Consider the following 22,872-nt stretch of genomic DNA (forward strand, 5'->3'; position numbering starts at 1 on the left):
TATTTTTTATCATGTACACGAGGGGAGCTGTGTTATTGTGCTTACACAGGCAGAGAGAAAATTATCAAGACACCGGAAGCTTGGTCTGTACTTCCGGTGGCTTAAGTAGGCAGGTAGGTCTCTGCTCAGCCATTCATTTATCTATAATTCTAACTATTCAACCTATTCATCCTTGCATTTATCTTTTCAACCTTTTTACAAATAATTCTTTGGCATTCATTCGTTTGTCTTTTGTCATGTTCAATTTGAATTCGTCTAATATTCATCTTTTTCTTTTAACTTTCCATTCCTTTTCTTTTTTCTCATCAAGATTTTTAAAAACCAATCCAGATCTATGCATTTTGGAAAAGTTGGCTCATGCAAAAATATTTGTACTTTACTGTAAACTAAAGGTTAAATAAAAAATTTTTTTTGTTCTTCTTAATAGCTTTTCAGAAAGAGGAGCTCCGATTAAAACATTAAGGATTTAAATCTTGTACGTGGAATTTCCTTTAATTTGACGTAACTTGGAAATAATAGATATAATGCTAAATTCTGATTGGTTGGACTATAGTGGGCATTAATAAATCATTTCTTTAAACCGTAAAGTATAATTTTTATAAATCTAAAAATAACTGTCTTATTTATAGATTTCATAACGCTAGCGGAAATACGGTGAGCATAAACAGTTAGATTTCGAGGGGGTATAATTGAACTCTAAATGGGAAATCAATTGAGTCTTTGTCACAAACTCTGATTTTATAATCACTATTTCTTTGCAACCCGTTGGTGTAAACCTTTAATATTTAAAAATTTTAGACTATTTGATTAATTAGAATTCATAGTTTAAATTATAAAAGGTCTACGACCAATTGGGGTTTAATTAGAGCTAAAAGAATTAGAAAATAAGAGTTAGTTAAAAAACTCATCTCCTTTCCTCTATCTCTAGTTATGTATCATTGAATAGTTATTTATTCAATTAAAAATATATTTTTAAACATCTTGGAAGAGAACGATAAATGCCATTTTTTTTTATATATTTCATTGATAAGAGACAAACAATTCTAGTCTGTATAACTATACATATATTATTTCAAATTACAATACATTACAGTTTTCTCCTTAGTTTGTACTATATGTAATACGTATATTATAACAAATTACAATACATTACAGTTTTCTCTTTATTACAAATTACAATACATTACAGTTTTCTCTTTAGTTTGTACTATATGTATACGTATATTATTACAAATTACAATACATTACAGTTTTCTCTTCAGTCTGTACTATACGTATATTATTACAAATTACAATACATTACAGTTTTGTCTTTAGTCTATACTATACATATATCATTACAAATTACAATACATTACATTTTTGTCTTTAGTCTATACTATACATATATTATTACAAATTACAATATATTACAGTTTTCTCCTTAGTCTGTACTATACGTATATTATTACAAATTACAATACATTACATTTTTGTCTTTAGTCTATACTATACATATATTATTACAAATTACAATACATTACAGTTTTCTCTTTGTGTTTGTCTCTAATCTACATATATACATGCCGCGGATGGTATTAGTCGGAGATGTTATCTGATACATTTAAAGTTTAAAGATCCTTTATTTCGACTTCTTTTAAAAAAGATTGCCTTCCTTTTCTCTCGCAGACTAATTATATGAATTTTGTTTATCTTGGATCTCAATATATTGTTAACATATAAAAGTACAAGTATTAAAAAATGCATTAGTTTTCAAGACTGGGCCGAATATGAGGTGTTGCAACACATTGGCCTTTGATTTTGCTTTACTCACTCAAATAAAATTTTTTGTCTCTATGTAGTGTTTACCTCCGTACCCTACATTCAAAAACTGTAAAACACTTACGTGAGCATTAGTATTTAAGTTAAGAAGTAATTTACAAAACACCCTGTACATATCCAATTTACAAAACACCCTGTACATATCCAATTTACAAAACACCCTGTACATATCCAATTTACAAAACACCCTGTACATATCCAATTTACAAAACACCCTGTACATATCCAATTTACAAAACACCCTGTACATATCCAATTTTGTTATGATTCATCAATCAACCTAAGGTCTATCTCGTATCTTCAATCCTTATCTTCTGCTCTTTTTCCTTTTCTTTTATCGCACCATATTTCTGTTTTTATTCCCCTTCCCGGGATCGATCAGGGTTTTAGTCTTGTTTTTGTCCAAGAGTATAAACAATTATTATCTGTATAGTAAACTCCACCCCCCTCCCCCCTTCTAAACAATCCCCTTATCTCCCCCCCGTTAGACAGCTACAGGTGAACCCCCCTTTATACAACCCGCCCCTTCAGGGAAAATTTACAAATTTTTAAACCCGCTTTTGTTTACAAATAAGTTATATAATTTTGTAATTCTGTAAAAACAAATAATTTGAAAAAACAGCCTTCAAAATTAGTATTTTTGTATGAAGTATTGTCCCCTCAGACACCGGTGTAGCATAGTAGACCGCTAAATTCACTCAGTCGAATCCAATCCTGTGCGTAGTAAAGATGTGTTGCGAGCGAACTCAGAGAGTTTAACGTAGTATATACCACACTAGCGCGGCTCTCAGTAACCTAAACGCAAAGTGTCACAGTGGCTGATTTCCAGATATTTCACTCTTTCTCACAAGTGACCATTGGAGATATAATGAGAATTTCACTGTATAAGATGAGTTAAAGAAAAGTTAAAAACTGAGTGAATATGTTTAAGTGGAAAGTTTCAAGACTTGGGTCTAAGAAGGAGAAGGACAGGAGTAAACAGAAATTAAACAACGAGATCGAACACAATGAGGAAATATATGCAAAGAACAACAATAATAATAAAGACAAGTAAGTTAAGAAAGCATATAAGAATAAATAAGTAGATTCTCAAAAAACATGTTTGCCCCAGTGTTCAAACAACCCTAAATGAGTTATTTGAGAGATAAATACAATTGTAAAGCAAATCAAACCTTTTAAAACTTCTTAGATGTTACACAATATTGAAGTTTTTAGTCTAAATTGGTCTAGTTAAAACATGTATATAGTTTTTAAAGATCGGTTTGTTATGATTTCTTCGTTGTTTTACTAGAAAATGATAGTAAATTTTAAATTTCTTGATTTGTTTGTAAATATTCTTTGGTTAATAACATTTCTTTTATTATTTAAAAGTTATTCTGTTACATGTAAAGCTAACTTTTTGATTCAACGGTAAACGGTTACTCACTTCTTTTTACATTGAATATTTCTTAAAAAGGAATTGAGTCTTTGCAACATACTCAAATTTTCGAATCCATATATCTTTGCAACGTACCTGATAGTGTAATACGTTTCAATTGAATTCCAAATCAATACTGAAAACAAGTCATAAACAAAATTTATAAAGTTAAATTAAATGGTAAAAAAATACGAGTAAATTTAGTTCTTACACGTTTTTCAAGTCATTTAAATGCTTTACACATAATATTGTGCGTGTCAAATCTCAGGGTTAATCTGCAGATTAACACATGACAACAATCCCAGCTAATATTTCATTGAAGGTTGTAAAGTTATTATTTGGCAGTTGGTCTTAACATTCACTACAATGTAATTATGTAATGAAGAAATGGCGGGTAATTAATTTTCATTTCGTTTAATTGTCAGTAGTTTAGGGTTGAAGTGAGGAGATGTTGAGCAATTGTCTATAGGATGCGGACAAAAAGTTGTTCAATTAGCGTAATGTCCTGTAAAATTGCAAAAATATTTTTTTCTTGACTCGGTGCAATCATTTTCTGTGAAATGTTGCGACGATCATATTGTCTTATAATGAAACCATGTTTACCTTACTTTTTCTCAGGCATGCCATATTTCAAAATAAAGACAATATTTCGACGGTTTATACTTTATTCGTTTACTTAAACTTCTTTTGGCTTAAAGCCGTTTATAAACCCAGCCTTATTGCTTCCCTCACCCATTCTCCATTTACATACAGGGTGTTACGTAAAACATAGTTTGATGTCTTCCTTTTTTTCAAGTTTTTTTTATACCCAATAGTAAACAATTCTTTTATGAAATAAACTGCAGTTCGTCTTAATATTAAATATACATACATACAACATATGAAAGAAAACATTCAAAACTATTCATCAACTTTCAGGTTTCGCGGGTCGCGGGACACCCTTTTTACTATCATAGCTTCAATCAAGAATGAGATATGGACACACGTGTCTGTATATAATACTTTCGTTCATAATAGTTTATCTTTAAATTTATCTTTTATGCTTTCCTAGCATGGAATAAATTTACGATTATAACAATATTTTATACGCTGTATTTCCAGATACTCAAGAAAAATAAATACTATTCAATTTGCTTGTTAAAAAGGAATTGAATCTTTGCCACACACTATAATTTTTGACAACTGATTGTGTAAACCTATGATATTTCAAACTTAGATTATTTGAGTCATCAGAATTCACAGTTTGAAATTTCTAAGGTCTAAGACATTTGGTTGCATTGAAAAAGGGATTAGAAAATTAGAGTTTGTGGCAAAGACTCAATTCCTTTGAGTGCGCGATATAGAAAATGAGTTTTTCCCCCAAATCCCAATATTCTAATCCCCATTAAGGGTGATTGATTTGCTACTTTTTTATAAATCAGCTAACTGTCCAAAAAAATAATAATTGAATGAGTTAGAGTTAGAACACTCATTAAAACACTAAAAAGTTAAAAAAGAGATTTTTTAACGTTATTTGGCTATAAATTCTTTATTTTTTAATATTTTAAAAAGTGCTTTTCAGAATTGAATTCAGCAGAAAATTTCCAAGAAAATGACGTATAACATGAAATTTTTAAATTTTCTTTTGCGGCATTCCAGTGATTTATCCAATGTTAAATAGTCAATTCGCAAACGTATGGACGATTTAGAAATTCTTTTTTTATTGCAATATTTTTTTAAAGTGAAAACGCAGCAACCCCTGGTGGGCGGTTGGCTTAATTTCAATATTGATCACCCTTAATACCTATAGCTCTACAATCAAATGATGTAAACCTTTCATACTATAAACCTAAATTATTTGATATTACAGAATTCATAGTTTGAAATACCTGGTCTACGACAGTCGGTTGCATAGATATTGGGATTAGAAATCAGAGTTTTTTTTTGACAAAGGCGATAAAGGAATTTAGTCTTTGCCATAAATTCCAATTTTCTAATAATATAAACCTTTGATATTTATTTGATTCAACTAAATTCCTTGTCTAAAATATCTAAAATATCTAAAGAATCGGAGTTTGTGACCAGGCGCTATCTAAGAATTCAGCATTGAATGGTAAATATTCAACTTGATGGAGGTTTTCAATATCGTCCTTGCTTAAAATATAAGTACACAACAAATAACAGTTTAAATATTTACAATATTGTAAACTAGGTGTCTACCAAACTTGAGTAAAAGGTTATATTTCATATCAAACTTAAAGGGAGTGGAGGGGGTATAGGCTTAATGCAATAAAAAAGCGCTTTTGATCGCCACTAATTTTACTTCTATCTGTTGCGAGTATAAGGAGAAAATTGTTAAAGACGTCTCATACCGAATAACTTAACAACCATACAAATTCAAAAATTGCAACATATGACTTATACCGTAAAAATCAATTTAATTTCAAACAAATCATTTAGATATTACAACCTATAGTCTTCGATTATCTTTCGCCACATTTGTATATAGTTTATATTTTATAATATTTTATTTTTTTAGAAAACGTTTTAACGGATTTCGAAAAATGTGAGTGGTGCGCGGCATTCTTAGTTAGTTGCGCAAGCAACAAGAGAAATAAACAAATTAACTAAAAAATATTATAAAATATAAACTATATACAAATGTGGCGAAAGATAATCGATGAATATAGGGTGTAATATCTGAATGATTTGTTTGAAATTAAATTGATTTTTTACTATCTAAGTTGTATGTTGCAATTTTCTCAATTTGTATGGCCGCTTAGTTATTCGGTATGAGACGTCTTTAACAAGTTTCTCCTTATAGACGCAACAGATAGAAGTAAGATTAGTAGCGATCAAAAGCGCTTTTTTATCACATTAAGCCTATATCCCCTTTCATTTTTCGCGAACACTCCCTTTAAAGTTAGTTTTATTCTTTTATGTTTCGGAATAACTTTTAGGATTACATTTTGTAAAATTTTGTTAGAGTTAAAACAATACAAAGGAAACCTCAGTAGAAGTACGACTATTGACCAACATATAGGGAATATTTAGTTAATTATAATACTATTTTTAGCGCTTAATATATTTACATAGATACACCAATCTGAACATTTGGTTCTTTGCTCCTTTTATTAAAATTTGCTTTTCAAAATGTTATAGATTTAGCGCAATAGAAGTTGTCTGTAGGTCTATCATGTTTTTGAAAATATACATCTTACAACTTTATAAAGTCTCTTTATAAATCTCTGTTTATATGCTTGTATGCCTGATCAAAACTCAGGAACCCCTTGAACGATTCGCCTCATATTTTGATTAGATAACTCGGGAGAACCACGGGAATTTTCTTTGTCTGGTTTTAATATTCTAAGTTGAGTGGATCGACCTTTATCGGGAAAAATAGCTAAAATCGTAATTTACAGCAAAGATCGGGTAAACGGTGGGACTATTCATGACTCTCCTGGTCCACGCTGGGTTCCCAAGCTAGTACATTATAAATACTCTATTTCTGAAAAACTAAAATATATGTGTTCCGTCTGGGAAACTTATTGTTTATTGTTTGAGACAAAACTTTTTAATGTAGTAACCTTGATTTTAATTATATAATTAAAGAAGTTAATTATATAATTACATCTTCGTGTGTACAGTGTACATGCTACTGGGAGAGTGTACAGTGTACATGCTACTGGGAGAGTGTACAGTGTACATGCTACTGGGAGAGTGGTGTACAGTGTACATGCTACTGGGAGAGTGTACAGTGTACATGCTACTGGGAGAGTGTACAGTGTACATGCTACTGGGAGAGTGCTGGTGCATGCACAAGTAGTGATGGCACGTTCGGCTTTATTTTGGTCGTTCATCGCTAATGAACAACAATTTTAGTTATTTTTTTCAATCGTTCAAAAAAAACATTCCGTTCGTTTTCTCACTGAACGATTGTTCAATTAAATCGTTTTTTTTCAAGTTAAATCTAACGATTTAAAAACTTTCTTTTTTTGTTTTTCGTTCGTTAAAATAACAAAGATAGTTTTTTCATTTTTCTGAACTATCCAGGTCGTTCGTCCATCGTTTGTTTTTTGTTGGAACAATTTGGGTCGTTCACTACAACGATGCCTATCTCTATGCACACGTATCATGCAGAAATTGCATGCCGAGGTGGGATATATGCCACAGGCAGTTAATGTAATCATGTGATATGGAGGTCAATCCCTGAGGCAGGAGTGGATCAAGGGGGGGGGGACTTTAACTAAGATAAGCATCAACACTAACTTCTTATTCAGCAACTTGATGATCCATCCTGAATATTATTTAGATACTCATGCAATGATTGAACATTCTTTATATTCAATAAAAATGTTCACAAAATATATTTGTTATCAAAGATTATGATCAAATTATGCAAATCAAAAGTATCTTTTTTAACCTACCTCATTATTTATTATTAAAAGGAGTGTTCGCAAAAAAATGTAAAGGGGTAAAGGCTGATATCGAATTAATTTTGACATTTACAGGTTGTAATATCTGATTAATTAATTAAAATGTAACTGAATTATTTACAATCTGAGTGGAATAATGCAACTACGTGGATTTGCTTGGGTCCTACGCTCTTTGGTATAAGACGTTTTAACAATTTTCTCTTAGAGACGCAACATAATTAGTAGCAATCAACATCGAATTCAATTCTGTATCAGCCGATACCCCTTTCATTTTTTCGAGAACACTCCCTTTAACTCCTCCTTCTACTCTGTCTTCATAAGCAAACAAGATTTAAACTATAATTACTTGGACCATAATTAATACGTTCTAAATGAATGTGAACCGGGGGCACATGACCGTAAAAGATATATATAAATAAAGGTTAATTTTACAGAAACTATAATCATGTGTACGTGAACTGTAGTTAATTAGTCAAGGTTCATAATGAGTTGAAATGCTCAATATAAATTTGTCTCGTAAAGGTTAGAAGATTTTTAGGCTACTAAAGTTAGGATAACAAGCTTTTAGGCTACTAAAGTTAGGAATAACAAGCTTTTAGGCTACTAAAGTTAGGAATAACAAGTTTTTAGGCTACTAAAGTTAGGAATAACAAGTTTTTAGGCTACTAAAGTTAGGAATAACAAGCTTTTAGGCTACTAAAGTTAGGAATAACAAGTTTTTAGGCTACTAAAGTTAGGGATAACAAGTTTTTAGGCTACTAAAGTTAGGAATAACAAGTTTTTAGGCTACTAAAGTTAGGAATAACAAGTTTTTAGGCTACTAAAGTTAGGAATCACAAGTTTTTAGGCTACTAAAGTTAGGAATAACACGTTTTTTTTGTTGTACTCCCCTGTATCTATTTTATTGGTACCGGTATACCACAGACCAGTTAAAGAAGACAAGGTACCATTTCCATTTACCAAGCACTGAAATATGAAATCTTGAGACGAATTATTTCTACGACCCATCTCCAATTCGAAGCCAAGTCTAGATAATTTCTCTTCCTCAAATATGACAGACCAGAAAATTGATTTTGAATTTGTTGAATAAATTACCAAGATGTAAACTATAGTTATCTGTGTATTTCAACATCTATCTATACATGGCTAATTTCGTAATTACACTAAGATCAAGGTACTAATACAAGGAAAGTTAATTGCGGTTGCGTATACTCTGCGTACATATTGAAACCAGTTCTCTCTGGGCGGACTTTGTAAAGAAGAATAGATGCATATGTGTTCGTTTAGTATCCCTGGAGGTTAAATCATTTAATTTTGATAATTTTGAAAACTCACATAATAGCTTCATATGACCAGAATATTTCATAGATTATTTTTGTGAAAATGGATTCCATTCAGGCTGTGACGCGACATCCGTCTTGTGTTTACGTTTCCGCCCAAAGACAGTACACTGCAGTACAAAAAATGCGTACACCTCTGAAATAACTTTCTTTGCATTAGTACCTTGATTAAGATGATGCATTACAGTGATAACTAGAAAACAGTAGAATAGGAAGACGACATTAAAGCAATACTGAATTTGATGTTATTACAAAGTAAATAGCTATACAAATGATCTGTAAAATCAATAGTTAAGTTAAATTTGTCTGTTTACACTGCATAATTGCGGTGCCTCATGTTCATTGGACTTTTTTAAGTTTAAAAATTGTCATCCTATTTCAGAGTTTTCTGGTTATCACTGTATGTTTGAAAAATGTACTTGAAAATCATTTAAGGAACTAATTCTTTTATTTTCTCCAGAGGCCGACTTTAAAGAATTGAACCACGGCTTAAATTTAAGCCGCGGCTCAAATATGGTTGGTTTCACTTAAAATTGTATTCAATTTTTCAAGTTTTAAGCCGGCGTTCAATTAAAACTGGTTTTGGGGGGTTTTGAGACGCGGCTTAAAGGAATTGAGTCTTTGCCACAAACTCTGATTTTCTAACCACTATATCTTTGGAACCAAAATTTGTGGACCTTAGATATTTCAAACTATGAGTTCTGTTAAATCAAATAATCAGAGTTTGAAATATCAAAGGTTTACAACATCGGGTTCTAAAGATATTGGGGTTTAAATATTTGATTTTGTTACAAAGACTCAATTCCTTTAATAAATTCGGACTCAGTTTTATTATTTCTTACGTTTATCTAAATCACATATTTAAATTGGTTATTCTTGAATTTCTCATCTCTTTATAAACCTCCATCCTTTATGTCTTGGGCCGAAATTCGGTATTCGGAGTAACATATTTTACAGTAGAGTTCAGTATTCGGAGTAACATATTTTACAGTAGAGTTCAGTATTCGGAGTAACATATTTTAATTTATACATATCTAAATAGAGATATATGCATAATTGATACCATATCACTGGAAGATACCTGCAAAGAAACTTAAATTAAAAATCATGAACGTTGAATTGAATAGAAAATAAGTCTTTATCTCTTGGCATAGCTCTATATATACTCCAAGTTAGTTTCCCACCAAATCTAGCGGAAATATGTTTTCTTCTAATTATATACTTGGTAAAGTTCTATTCCATGTAACCTGTCTCTAAATCTAAACTTGAAATCTAAACAAAGAAACCGAATTAAATTCAAATTGTGTGGTTCATAAAAACAATAAAATATAGAACAAGCAAAGTTACAATATTAACTAAACGAGAAAACAAACAAAACTATCTAAACAAAAAACTTCCAGACAATGGGAGTTAAAACTGGAGAAGGTTTCTTTCTTGTTAAACAAATATTTAACACAGCCGATAAGATTAAATCTATTTTACATTAAAACCAATCTATATCTAATCTAGTATACTAATACCATAAGATATACGGTGATAACCAGAAAACTATGGAATAGACGAGACATCATTCAAGCAATACTAAAGTGCATTTGATGTTGTTATAAAGCAAATAGCCTTACTAGTAAGCTTTTAAATCCCTTATTCAGTGAAATGGGTCTGTTAACACTTCACAATTGCTGTGTCTTATGTTCATTGGACTACTTCACTATATAAAAAAGGATTTTTAAGTTATAGAATATGTTAATGATATAGAATATGTTAATGATATAGAATATGTTAATGATATAGAATATAGAATATGTTAATGATATAGAATATGTTAATGATATAGAATATGTTAATGATATAGAAAAATTAGTTTTAAAAATAGGTCTCTTTGATTATATAGTATACACATAGCATCAAAGCTTAAAAAAACTTTTTAATTGCACTTTGGTCGATATGTGTGTATTTTTTAAATTCTTATTTTTTGTTCTTTCAAAATCAATGTTGAAAAAAAAAAACGATTTACTGATTCACTCAAAGAAATTGATTTTGACAATAAGTTTGTTTGTTTAGGAAAGAGATTTCCAGTTCTCCAACTAGTCGTAAGTTCGGCCTATTCACATCCAATGGAACTAAAACTGAGAATACCAACACCATGACCCTATCCAGGGTTGGACAGAGGTAAAAGTTCAGATTACAGATCATTACTTTCTCAGAATTTCTTGGGTTTCGTTGCTCCTATTGTATCACTAACTGTCCGGCAAGGGTACCCAAGGGTTAAAAATCTGCCAATGTGTTCCAGCCTTTTAGCAATTTCACGCAATTCCGCGCAATTCCATGCAACAGAATTCCATTTGGAAATCCGTGTAAAAATTTTAAAATATTTAATATTTTCTATAATTATTTCAGGTTGGCTATCCAGCATCCTGAACCCAGTAGCCTCGGTTTATCCAACGAGAATATCCTGGGAGATATCCCTCCTCCTCTACCTCCGCTTAAACCAGAGTGGAGAACTCAACTGCGTCTAGCAGAGCAGGTCAGTTAGTAAAACCTTTTGGAAGATTTTAAAGAATATTTTCTGTTGTAGAAAATACATTAAAGGGAGTGTTCGTGAAAAATAAAAGCCTGACGCCGAATTGAATTCGGGTTTGATCGCTACTAAATTTACTTCTATCTATCTATCTATCTATCTATCTATCTATCTATCTATCTATCTATCTATCTATCTATCTATCTATCTATCTATCTATCTATCTATCTATCTATCAAACAAATTCACAGAGTGTCATTTACTTTACTTTAATTAAATTTTAACTAATCAATCAGCTATTACAAGATAAAAAATGTGGGGGCAGTTCTTTGTAGTCTAAAACATACTAGTTTAAATATCATAATCTGTTTTTCAATGTACGATGTTGTATTATTCTATACTCGCTTTGGTATGAGTCGTTTTTAACCATTTTCTTTCTATGGACGCACCAGAAAGATGTAAGATTGGTAGCCATCAAACTCGAATTTAATTCAGGGTCACCCTATACCCCCTTTAATTTTTATGAGAACACTCCCTTTAAATATACTATTTAATTAATTTTTTCCTTTTTAATAGGAAGAAGCGATACCAAGTGATTCTTTGTATGGCCTAAACAGAAACCATTCTCTCTCTATGGAACAGAGACCGGAGCAAAGGCCACCAATACGGAGACCAGAGTCCAGAATGTTCCCCAACATCTCAGATTCGCGGATTTTAGATCGTGAGTCTAGAAATCAGAAAACAGAGTCCAGAGGTCAGGGGGACTTAGCACACTGGTCATCTCACGGATACCTGGCTAAGGAACCAGAAACATGTAATGAATCAGGTAATATATATCTTGCCTTTAAAGGGACTGAAAGCGTAACTTCAAGTGACCTTCCCGGAGCTTCTCCGATTTACCCTTTAAACCGTTGACTGATATATCCATGTTAATCGACTTAAAGGCTTTTATTTGCTGAACACCTTGTTTGCAAGCTGTCATACACTTAAGAAATATCTAGAGTTACTTTCTACAAGTGGCAGAATATAGAAATTACTTTTGAAAGTTAGAAAACGCTATTAATGTAGACCAGTCGATATACTGTCGAGTTAAACAAGTAATAAATCAACTGTTTGAGGTCAGATTGTACACAGCGCATAGTCGCGTTTTAGAGGAATTAAACCGGGTTTCGATACTTTTAACAGAAAGATCTCACGCTCTACTCAATAAACAGATGAAGGTTTCAAAGTTATCGTTGTGAAAAGATTATTTTCCATTAAATTTTCGGTAATATGTAACTGTGCACATTACTCGTAGAACACACCGAAAGCATAATTGATGGTAAAATTAATTATGAATCTTTACTTCGGGTTTGTTTAGGATATGTCTTGCTAAAGAGACAACAGAATGACAGTTCCCGCCAATCTCCGGCTCACGGACCGCAGGATCTTAAAAGATCGGAGTCGGGCGGAGGAAGATTTGAGTTGGGCGGAGGCAGATCAGAGTTGGGCGGAGGCAAACAAGAATCAGGAGTTAATTCATCCCCAAATAAATATTTCTCCGTAAAAGGTAAATGACGGGATTTATTTTCTAAACAGTAAATTTTCTCTTCAGATTATAATGACTATCTTGGTAACTAATGGTTGACTGTGGTTAATATTTTCCTCTGATACTGACTACTGATTGGTTAAAGATAATTTTCCTGATGAATCATGTTCTCATTAGTATGCAGACACGTCTGCTATTCGTCAAAACACTATCTATCTATCTTCTTTCTATCTATTTATCTTTATATCTATCTATATATCTATATATATGTCTATTTATCTATCTATCCATCTATCTATCTATCTATCCAGGGTTTCAACACATGGTCCAGCTCCATTCTGCTCCTGAACCTAATGAGAAATATTTCTCCGTTGATGCTTCATTTCTCTCCGGGAAGTCAGAGTTAAAAACCAACCTGAGATTAAACCCTGCTCCTCAACCCACCCTGGAGCAAGTCAAACCTCCGACCCTCAAGAAACCAGATTTTTTTGCCCCTCCCCCTCTTCCCCCTTACCAAAGACCACCCCCTCCTAAACCTGAGAGTAATCTAACCTCAACTAAACCTATCTCCGGGTCTGTATCATGGCTGGAGTGGACTCAACAGCTCCAGGTAAACCAAACTTTGCAAACGAAAAATATAAAATGGCTTTCAGACCTGAAACTTCAAACCAACAAAAATTCAGAAATTATACTCTTGTTTTCAGATTTAAAGTACAAGTTGAGAAGTAACCTAAATTATTTAACTTGTGTTCATTAGTTTAAATACAAATTTTTAGAACTTGTTTGCAAGGCCACTTATAACTCTGGTTTCACGCTAAGAAAGAATTAAATTGAAAATGCCACATAAGATTTAGATAAAATGTGCTGAAACTAAAAACAACTAGTACTTTAGTAAGTTTGTTGTCCAAAAACTAATAGTACTGATGTATTATTTTGTTTCGTGATTCAGTTCTTCATTTTAGGCGTATGTAGCATGGGTAAACTCACAGCTGCGAAAAAGAGAAGGATTGAAACCTGTAAAAGATTTAAGGACGGATCTACAAACTGGAGAAGTTCTGGCTCAGCTCATAGAGATCATATGTAAGCATACTTTAATAATTTAAACTACAAATAAAAACACTTCGAAATTATCACTTTATTCGGGTTTCATTAACGCTTACTAAGTAAGTTTTTGAATTAAAAAAGTATCCAAAACTAAAAATATGAAGTATAATTACCAATGTTTTCTCATTTGATATCCAAACGCAAAAATATTTATTTTACGATTTAAATCTATGCAATAAAGGTTCGTTTACACTTTTATATTCTGAACTTATATCTTCAGATTCCGAATCTCTAAAATATTGATTTTTATCTTCCTCTGTCAGAATCTAAACATAAATTGCATATTCTCGCAGATATAAAACTAATCAAACAAAACTATATTTTCAACTTTTTGTGCAAATCTTCAACTATTGAAGGGGCTGTAAACGTAATTTCAAGTGACCCTCTATGGAATGAGGGCAATGCCCGACATAAAACAGTACCATAAAACATTTGTGTATTTGTCGAGTACAAAGATAAGTGTGTGTAAACTTATCGAAACCCGCTTGTAGTCAGCTGCAAATTCAAGTGTACGTGCGCTGAATTAGTTGCCTTACTTACAGTCTAAACTCAAAAAAAAACACTTGAATTTTCAATTGAATACAAGCTGGGTTTGATAAATTTTAAAACACATATCTCTGTACTCGATGAACACAAAAAGATTTTAAGATGAAGATTTAAACAGGGCATTTTTATCCATAAATAGAGGGTCACTTGAAATTATATGTGTACAGTCCCTTAAACATCTATTATTTTATGCAGCTGGTGAACCTATGGCTGGTATTCAGTACAGACCTGAGTCTTTACAAGGGATGAGAGAGAACCTTGAGAGAGTTCTTCAGTTTATGTCAAGTAAACAGATAAAGATGCATAATATATCATCCAGGTATACTTTTTACTCCTTTTCAACTTTCTACAAGTTTTTTAAGCGCATTGAAAATAATTTGTGTTTTTAGGGAGTTGTTGGAAGGAAACTTGAAATCTGTAATGCGACTAATTCTAGCTCTAGCCGCTCATTACAAACCTCAATCGGTTAAACACCATGATACCTCTACAGAAAGTATTGAACCAAAGAAACCTGAGGATTCCATACCCAGCACCAGACCCGGAGAAGAGCTAAGACGTCCAGCTCCAGGTAGGGTTTGGGAGCAGGGAGAAAACCAAAGGTTTATGAAAAGAGGAGAAAAAAGTCCAAAGATAACAGCGGAGACACAAACTTTAGATTCTCGACCCATCGACCCATCAAACTTTAACAGATCAAACGGTCCGTCACCCAGTGACAGGTCATCGGGACCGTCACCCTTGGACCGGTCCATCGGCCCCTCACCGGTTAATCGGGGACTAAACAACGAAGGTTTCGTCCGAAGTGGATCCGGAAGAAAACTTCCACAGATTCCTGAACGTTGTCGTAGTAATACTTTACCCTCAAGGAAAACAACGGAGGGCGTTAATGAGGAAGATGAAGAGAGAGGGGAGGTGGAGGAGGAGGAGGAGCATTCTACGGGTGGAAACAAGAGCAAACCCAAAGCAATGGAGTTCTGGGAGTCTATGGAAAATATTGAAAGAAGTGATTTCCGTTATAACACAATACACAGGATGTCCGTAGGAAGAAGACTTCTTCCAAAGCCTCCAGAGATCTCACATTCCCGTTCTCAGTCAGTTGACAGAGATCAGGATAAAATATCTCTCAACTCAAGCTTCTCCGGACCTTCATCCCTGCCTATTCATAGTGTACCACAATCTCCCAGAGTTTCACATAAAATTCCTCCGGATGGAGCCAGCCTTCAGAGCGAAAATAGTGATTTAGAGCAGAGGCGAGATGGAGAGGGTAGTTCGGATAAAAACTCTCCTCCGACCAGTGTTGTTCTTGGGCAAGGAGAAATATTGAAACAGGAGAAACCCAACCCTGCTTACGACTGGGTTCGAGGGAGCTTTGACCAAGGACGGAAACCTTGGTCTGGGTATCCGGGTACAGAGATAGATGGAGGGGTTGAAAGAAACGTTCCTTACACAATACTCCTGCAAGAATTAAACCAAGCAAAGAAGCAACTTGAAGAACTCTATAATCTGGTAAGTTTCAAACCCTGATAAATCTTTAATGTTTTATATTCGTTGCATCCTGCACCCATCCATCCTTGTTCACTGAGTTCACTGCATAGCATATTATAGAAGTTCAGATAGGGTTTCCAGCGAACGAAAAAATAACGCAAAAAGGGCAAATTTTGCGAACATTTTCTTCGTATTTTGCAAACTTTTTCGCAAAATTTTGCATTTTTGTTCAAAATAAATTATAGAAAGGAAGCAAAAACCAAATATGCGACAGTTTTTTCTTAAAATTGAAATCATTTTCGCATTTTTTCTAAGAACAGCATGCGAAAAATGCCACATTTTCTGCGAATTTTTTTTTTCTTTCTGCAAAACGATTTCCAATTTTGCTGGAAATACTACTACAGATGTACAGTAAAAACTGCACAACATCATTCGATTATAAATATGACATTTATCCTTTAGAATTATAAGATGGAATGTATATCATTTCCAGATAAATACGAATAAATTAAGTGAGAACTCAGAGAAACATGAAATTTAAATCGTTTAAGGTGTAAATTGGGATATTTTACAAAATTTAGTCATGGAAACAAATAGAATTTTTAGTGGATATCGCTAACCAACATAATCTTTTGAAGTCTTGGACACAGAAAATATAATTATTTATATATCTTTGTTCTATTTGATTAGAAATCCCAAATTGCTATTTATAGATAACAATTTAAAAATATAAAAAATATCTTAAAAATATTTTTTTAGTTGGTTTCTAACCCAGGGTCTGAGAAGGACCTAAAACTAACACTGAGTAACGTTTTCTCCCTCCCCGGCCAGGTTGGAGAAATGTATTCGGAGAAATGCACACATGCACCCTTATCTTCACTTTACTGTGTCAACAGTCTTACCTAGAGATGGGTTCGTTCGCTTTTTTCATTTCGTCCGTTATTCGTTCATGAACGACGACCCATTTTTTTCAATTGTTAAAAATAAGATTTCGTTCGTTTTCAAAATTATCTTTCATTTTACATTCATATAATCTCACTGAACGATCGTTCGGTAAACTCGTTCGTTCAAAACGGATGTCGAAGCCTGACATGGGATCCATCTTTCACATAAAAATCAATGAAGTATTCTGGTCATAGGAAACTATTATGTAAATTAGAACTGGTTTCAATATGTACGCAGAGTCTACGTAACTGCAATTAACTTTCCTTGCATTATAACCTTGACTATCTCTATCGTAACCCCTCCATAGTAAAAGATTATTCAAAATGCCAAGTACTGTATCTTACAGTTGAGCTAAGTGCACCATTTTTCTCACCATTGTGAAAATCAATTTTTTGCTTGCATTGAAAACCTTGCTCAAGGGTGTCTTTGTGCGAAGCATTCAGGGATGAAAATACAATGTAGTTGAAACAAGATTGGTTCAAACTAATATAATTGATTAAAACAACATTAGATGTAAACTATATTTAAATTGTCACATTCCCACTTTTAGTTTTACTAGGCTATCAGGGCGCTTCGTGCCCATCATCTGTTTAAACTTTTTCTTCAATAAAACAATAATTAAAATTTTTTTTCGCAGATTTTTAAATTTTACGAAAATTAAATTTCTGTATTCTAATGCCTTTTATTTTTTGATCCGTGCCCCTGGCCCTGTCTACTATAGTTAATACTCTATAATCAATATTAGCTGTCAGAATAAATGATTGAAAAACTAATTACTTTGCACAGCTTCGCACACCCTTTGGCACAACTTGGCACAGATTTGCATGCACATTAGGATTTCCCCTGTGCAACACATTTTACAAGCGGATTTAGAAATTTATCAAATGATTAAGGGGCTACTGGGATATCTGTTTTTTTAAAGAAATAAATGAAACTGCATGCTTAAAGGAATTGTATGCGTACTTTCATGCAAAGATTGCAATGTCCTATTTACTACGGTACTTGTGAACATTTTATTAGATCAAGTGTAAAATAGATATCAATGTTTTTGTTTATTGATACTGTTATTTTCGTTTGCGGTTTCTCTGCGAAAGTGATTTGCGCGTTTCTTGTCTATAAGATTTAATGGAGAAACTAAAAAAAACACTTTTCGAGTTAGAAAAACGACGGTATCTTCTACATTATTGATCAGATTAAGGTTTCAAGGATACCCTTGTAAATTGGGCATTGCCATATTTCCATAGACGATCACTTAAATTACGCATACATTCCCTTTAATTTAAAAATGCTGATCAAGATTGTTGTTCTGTGTACAAGTTGTTTTAGAATAAATACTCTATCAGCAAAGTTAAATTTGCCAATTCAAATTTAGACGTTAGACAAAGCTGCCTTTTTATTCTGAAACAATTTGTAAATTAATTTAAAAGATTTTTTTTAGAACCTTCCCGAGTCCTCGACCGGATCTCTTGTAAAGAGTGTGTTCCGAGGATCCAAGGCTGATGAAGGCAGAGAGGGGAAGGAAGGGTTTAAAGAGGAACTACAGGTTGCTCGAGAAGCCATTTCTAACCTTCGATCCATGTTTCGAGATTCTGATCCTGGTCATCATATATTAGACACCCTTGAGCAGTGTATCTCTATTATTGTTGAGAAGGCTAGCCGCAGTATCACAGAGGAAGTAAATGAGAATGAAAAGGTTGCAGAGCCTCCGACCACAAAGATTATTTACTTTATGCCAAGGTCTGCTACACCGTTCATGACAAGTATTAATATGCCCGTAGGACAGGTTTCACTTAGAGACTTCAAAGCTGTATTCGATAGACCAGGCTTCTATAGGTAATACAATATATTTTTCACGAAAATGATGATTATATCCATCATTATTGAAAAAATACAAATAATACAAAGAAATTAAGTCGGTGCCACAAACTCTGATTTTCTAATCCCTTTATCTTTACAACCCAATGTCAAATCCTTAGATATTTCAAACTATAAATTCTGTTGAATCAAATAACATAAGTGTGAAATATTAAAAGTTTATTAACTTCAGGATGCAAAGATATAGGGATGATAAATTTTAATTCCTTAATGGCAATAATTAAAAATAAACTTATAGTAAGATAATTAAAATGCAAATAAAAATTATGAATAATTAAGAATTAAAAAATATAATTATTAATTTCAGATACCACATAAAAAACACAGATACGGAGTATGGAATGGTTAAAGAAGAGGTGAACATTTAAAGTTTCGAAACTTTCTTATAAAATATTTTTAGTTAGTAAAGATTTCTTCTTATAAGCAAATGCAAATGAAAATAAAAAGTTTTAAAAAACAGAAACATTAATATTTAATTTGTACTTTCAAGCTTTCAAGGGCACCTTTAAAAATCGGTCGTTTCGATCTTTGCTTGAAGAGTCCCTCGAGAGAACGCTTACAGTCCCTTTAAACCTTGATTTTCTAGATTGCTGAAGATGACCGTATTCTGCCCGGCAGCTCGGGAAAGATAGTTCTTTGGGTTGAAGAGGAATAGGGGTTATTTCCTTTAGAAGTTGAACTTAATAGATTTCAACAGTAATTTGCAGCTCACGGTGGACTAAGGTCAATTTGAATACGAACCGGACCGATTTCTTGTACCGGCCGTAGTGACACACGGCAAGTACCAGCCCGACCCTTTCCTTTTCTGGCTCTGTTTTAACTTTTATGGCGCGGCTAGACTTTCTATAGTACCCGGCCTATCATAGGCCTATGTGACCTACCCCACAACCTTAGTTTAGTGTAGCAGCGAAATGATAATTTTTGACCATTTTCCAACGTTATATTATAGAACCAGAGTGCAATCAAATACAAATAATATGAACCTAAACAATCTTATGATTTAAAAATTTTTCTGAGAAACGTTTATGATATTTTCTTTTAAAATAGTTTCTTGAAATTATATCATAGAAAGCATTCTACAATAGAAATATGTTCTTTGTAAAAATAAAATTGGATCTTATTTTTAAAGATCTATCTGAAAATGAATTAACTGTCCAAGCCCAAGTTAAAATTAATTTATTAATTCTTAAATAATGAAAAATTTCTCTTTAATGTACATATATATTTTTTAAAAATTTGGTCTTTTACTAATAGCTAAGAGTTATAAGAATTGAGAATGAAGCATTTCCAATATCATTTTATGAAATAGATCTCAACGATATGTAAGAAGGTATCGTAAATTTATTATGTTGGTTTTTGTTTTAATATGCTCATTTTATATGGAAAATAATTGTATTAATCTGTGATATTTTACACTGTCTAGTTCTAAGCAGTTAATTTAAATGTAAAAAATAACGAAAAGATTTATGTAAATACAGTTCAAACATTTAAATGCACTTGCAAATTATTGTATGTACACTGTACAGTGTGTATTCACACACATATGTAAACTTTCGAAAAACTTAATAAATAATTTACACTGCATACCTACCTTACTCATATCTTTTCTTGCGTGACATTTTGGAACAGTTATTTATACGTTTTTGTTCAAATAATTTCGTGTGTGAAAATGAGAAAATTATTCAACTTCTTTCGTTCGTGTTTTTGTAAAGATTACAGTAGGTGAACTCATATCATTAGAGCAAGATAGTCTACTCAGACAGATATCAAGTCAAAAATGTATAAATTCATTTTAAGATTTAATTTAGCTTGGACTTTATTGGGACAAATTGGTGTTCTTGCAAATATGAACCTGTTATATCCTTAATATGTTTTTGTATTCATAAATAAAACAAATTAGCCATTTTATGTAAAGCCATAAATCAAGATTCTACTTTATATTTATATGGAAAGTCAGAAAACTAACCAAACCATAATACATTTATTTTGCAGCGTAGGATGAATATGTTTTGACATGTTTCCTCTAAATTATTCGTTTTATTCAAGATAAAGCAAACATCTATAAAACCCAATTAATTTTAGAATATGGTCTCTGTAATATATATGATAGTCCATGACTATGATTGGAATGAATGCATGAGTTTTGAATAAAGAATTGGATTGAAATCAAGATCGAACAGATAGATAGATAGAGACAGTTAGATTAACCATACAAGTACATGTGCAAACCTTTAAGTCACGAAGCATCTAATCTGAAAGAGACTTGTAACGAAGGTATTCATTCATACGTTTTGAAGCGGTATCTCTGATATCTTTAGTTTAACATATGTCCAAGAAGATTTTTAATCATTTTTAATTTTGGTGGATTTTTCTTTTCAAATTGGCGCATTAAAAAAATCCGCCTAATTAAATTATGATTTTAAATGGCCAACTTTCATAGCAACAATTAAAAGCTTAGTATAATAACTGGAAATGGGGAGAGAAGCGCCCTAAAAGCCTGTATTTCGAAATCTTTTTTTAAGAACATGAAATAAATCTTATACATTAAATGCAGATTTGTTGGTGAGGCTCAAACACCGCATATTTTCTACCTATCTATCTATCTTTCTATTGTCAGTCTACTTATTCGTCTATCTATCTATCTAGGATCCTACTGAGAAGGAATGTCTTATGTAGATCAATCCTTTAGGTTGAATACAATTAAACATTAAACTGTATCCTGCATAGTAAAATCAAACCGCTACAAGATGGCGGCCCAAATAGCATTAAAATGAGTTTAAAAGGTAATTACTTCAGTTTTAAAGGAATTTGTATTTATAACTTGGCTGATTAAAGAACTTAAAATGTAAATTCGCACCAAACCTTTAAAACGCAAACGAGATGAAACAATAATAATAGAAGAAATAAAGATATTTTATCTAAAAAGTAAAAGTATTGACAGAAAGTAAGTAATTTGAATATTTAAGTGAATAACTTATAAGATGATGTTTTTTAAATGATGATATTTTTAAAAGCTTAAACCCGAGTGAAACCCAGAGTTGGGCTCAGATAGAACCCAAGTCAGGATTGGCTCTGATTCGACCAATTAGAGACTGCTTAGTAAGCTTTCTCTCTGTAGCAGACAGATTTCTAGCCGATCAGCTGTTACAAGGAGATGTCAATTTCGAAAATTCGAACTTTATGTAGATACATTATTTGCATAGTATGTTTATTTCCTACCTTTGATCAAATTTGACACTACTAATAATTCCCCAGATTTTAGATGTTACAAATATAAAAGTTTTTTAGAAATTTTTTATCCTCAGCCTCTGAAGACCGGAGCCTTGAAGAGAGAAAACCCCAAGGTGGTTGGTTTTTACCAAACTCAAGGCCATCCAAAACCCGGGTCTTCACTTGAGCTTAAATGGGTCTAAGCAGACGCAAAGACCGGGTTTTACTTGGGGTTAAGATTTTAAATCTCATCTCTGATATCACATATATTATTATATTTACTACTCCAGAGCCCAAGATTTAAAAACTTCAGCTCGAATCTTAGATCCCTAGACCCAGACCCTCAATCTGAGATCCAACTCATGAATCAGCTGACAAATGCTTGTGTCAGGTGATTGACAGCTGCCGGCTCTTAGATTCGACTTAAAGAGTTAGACTCAATGAAAATAAAGACGACCTCCAGTGGAGAATTAGTCTCAATGATGAGTTTTATTCTTATTAAATCCATCGAGCCCGCCAATTTCAATCATGAAAACCCGCCAAAAACAACTCTAATAATTATTTTATTTTTAAATAAGTCTCAATCACAACAGCTGAGACCTGAATTTTATTTTTACAAATTTTTAAATCGCGGGCTCAGTAAATATAAAAACGCAAAAACTGATTGTCAC

At 32.5% G+C, this 22,872-nt stretch overlaps 1 protein-coding gene across 2 annotated transcripts; it reads left to right on the forward strand.

The window, feature by feature from the left end:
- The first annotated feature begins 2,533 nt into the window (after positions 1–2,533).
- Positions 2,534–20,575, forward strand: LOC111700677 (dixin). 2 transcript variants are annotated; one of them, XM_023471671.1, is made up of 13 exons: positions 2,534–2,871; positions 11,055–11,162; positions 11,391–11,517; positions 12,088–12,337; positions 12,872–13,060; positions 13,351–13,649; positions 14,002–14,119; positions 14,885–15,008; positions 15,079–16,192; positions 16,931–17,002; positions 18,555–18,949; positions 19,299–19,347; positions 19,578–20,575. In XM_023471671.1, the coding sequence occupies exons 1-13, from the start codon at positions 2,744–2,746 to the stop codon at positions 19,644–19,646; spliced, it is 3,042 nt and encodes a 1,013-aa protein (XP_023327439.1). In that variant the 5' UTR covers positions 2,534–2,743; the 3' UTR covers positions 19,647–20,575. The 2 variants fall into 2 exon arrangements, with proteins under 2 accessions (XP_023327439.1, XP_023327440.1); XM_023471672.1 differs by lacking the exon at positions 16,931–17,002.
- The last annotated feature ends 2,297 nt before the right edge of the window (positions 20,576–22,872 follow it).

Source organism: Eurytemora carolleeae, unplaced genomic scaffold (genome assembly GCF_000591075.1).
Source record: "Eurytemora carolleeae unplaced genomic scaffold, Eaff_2.0 scaffold333, whole genome shotgun sequence".
Lineage (NCBI taxonomy): Eukaryota > Metazoa > Arthropoda > Copepoda > Calanoida > Temoridae > Eurytemora > Eurytemora carolleeae.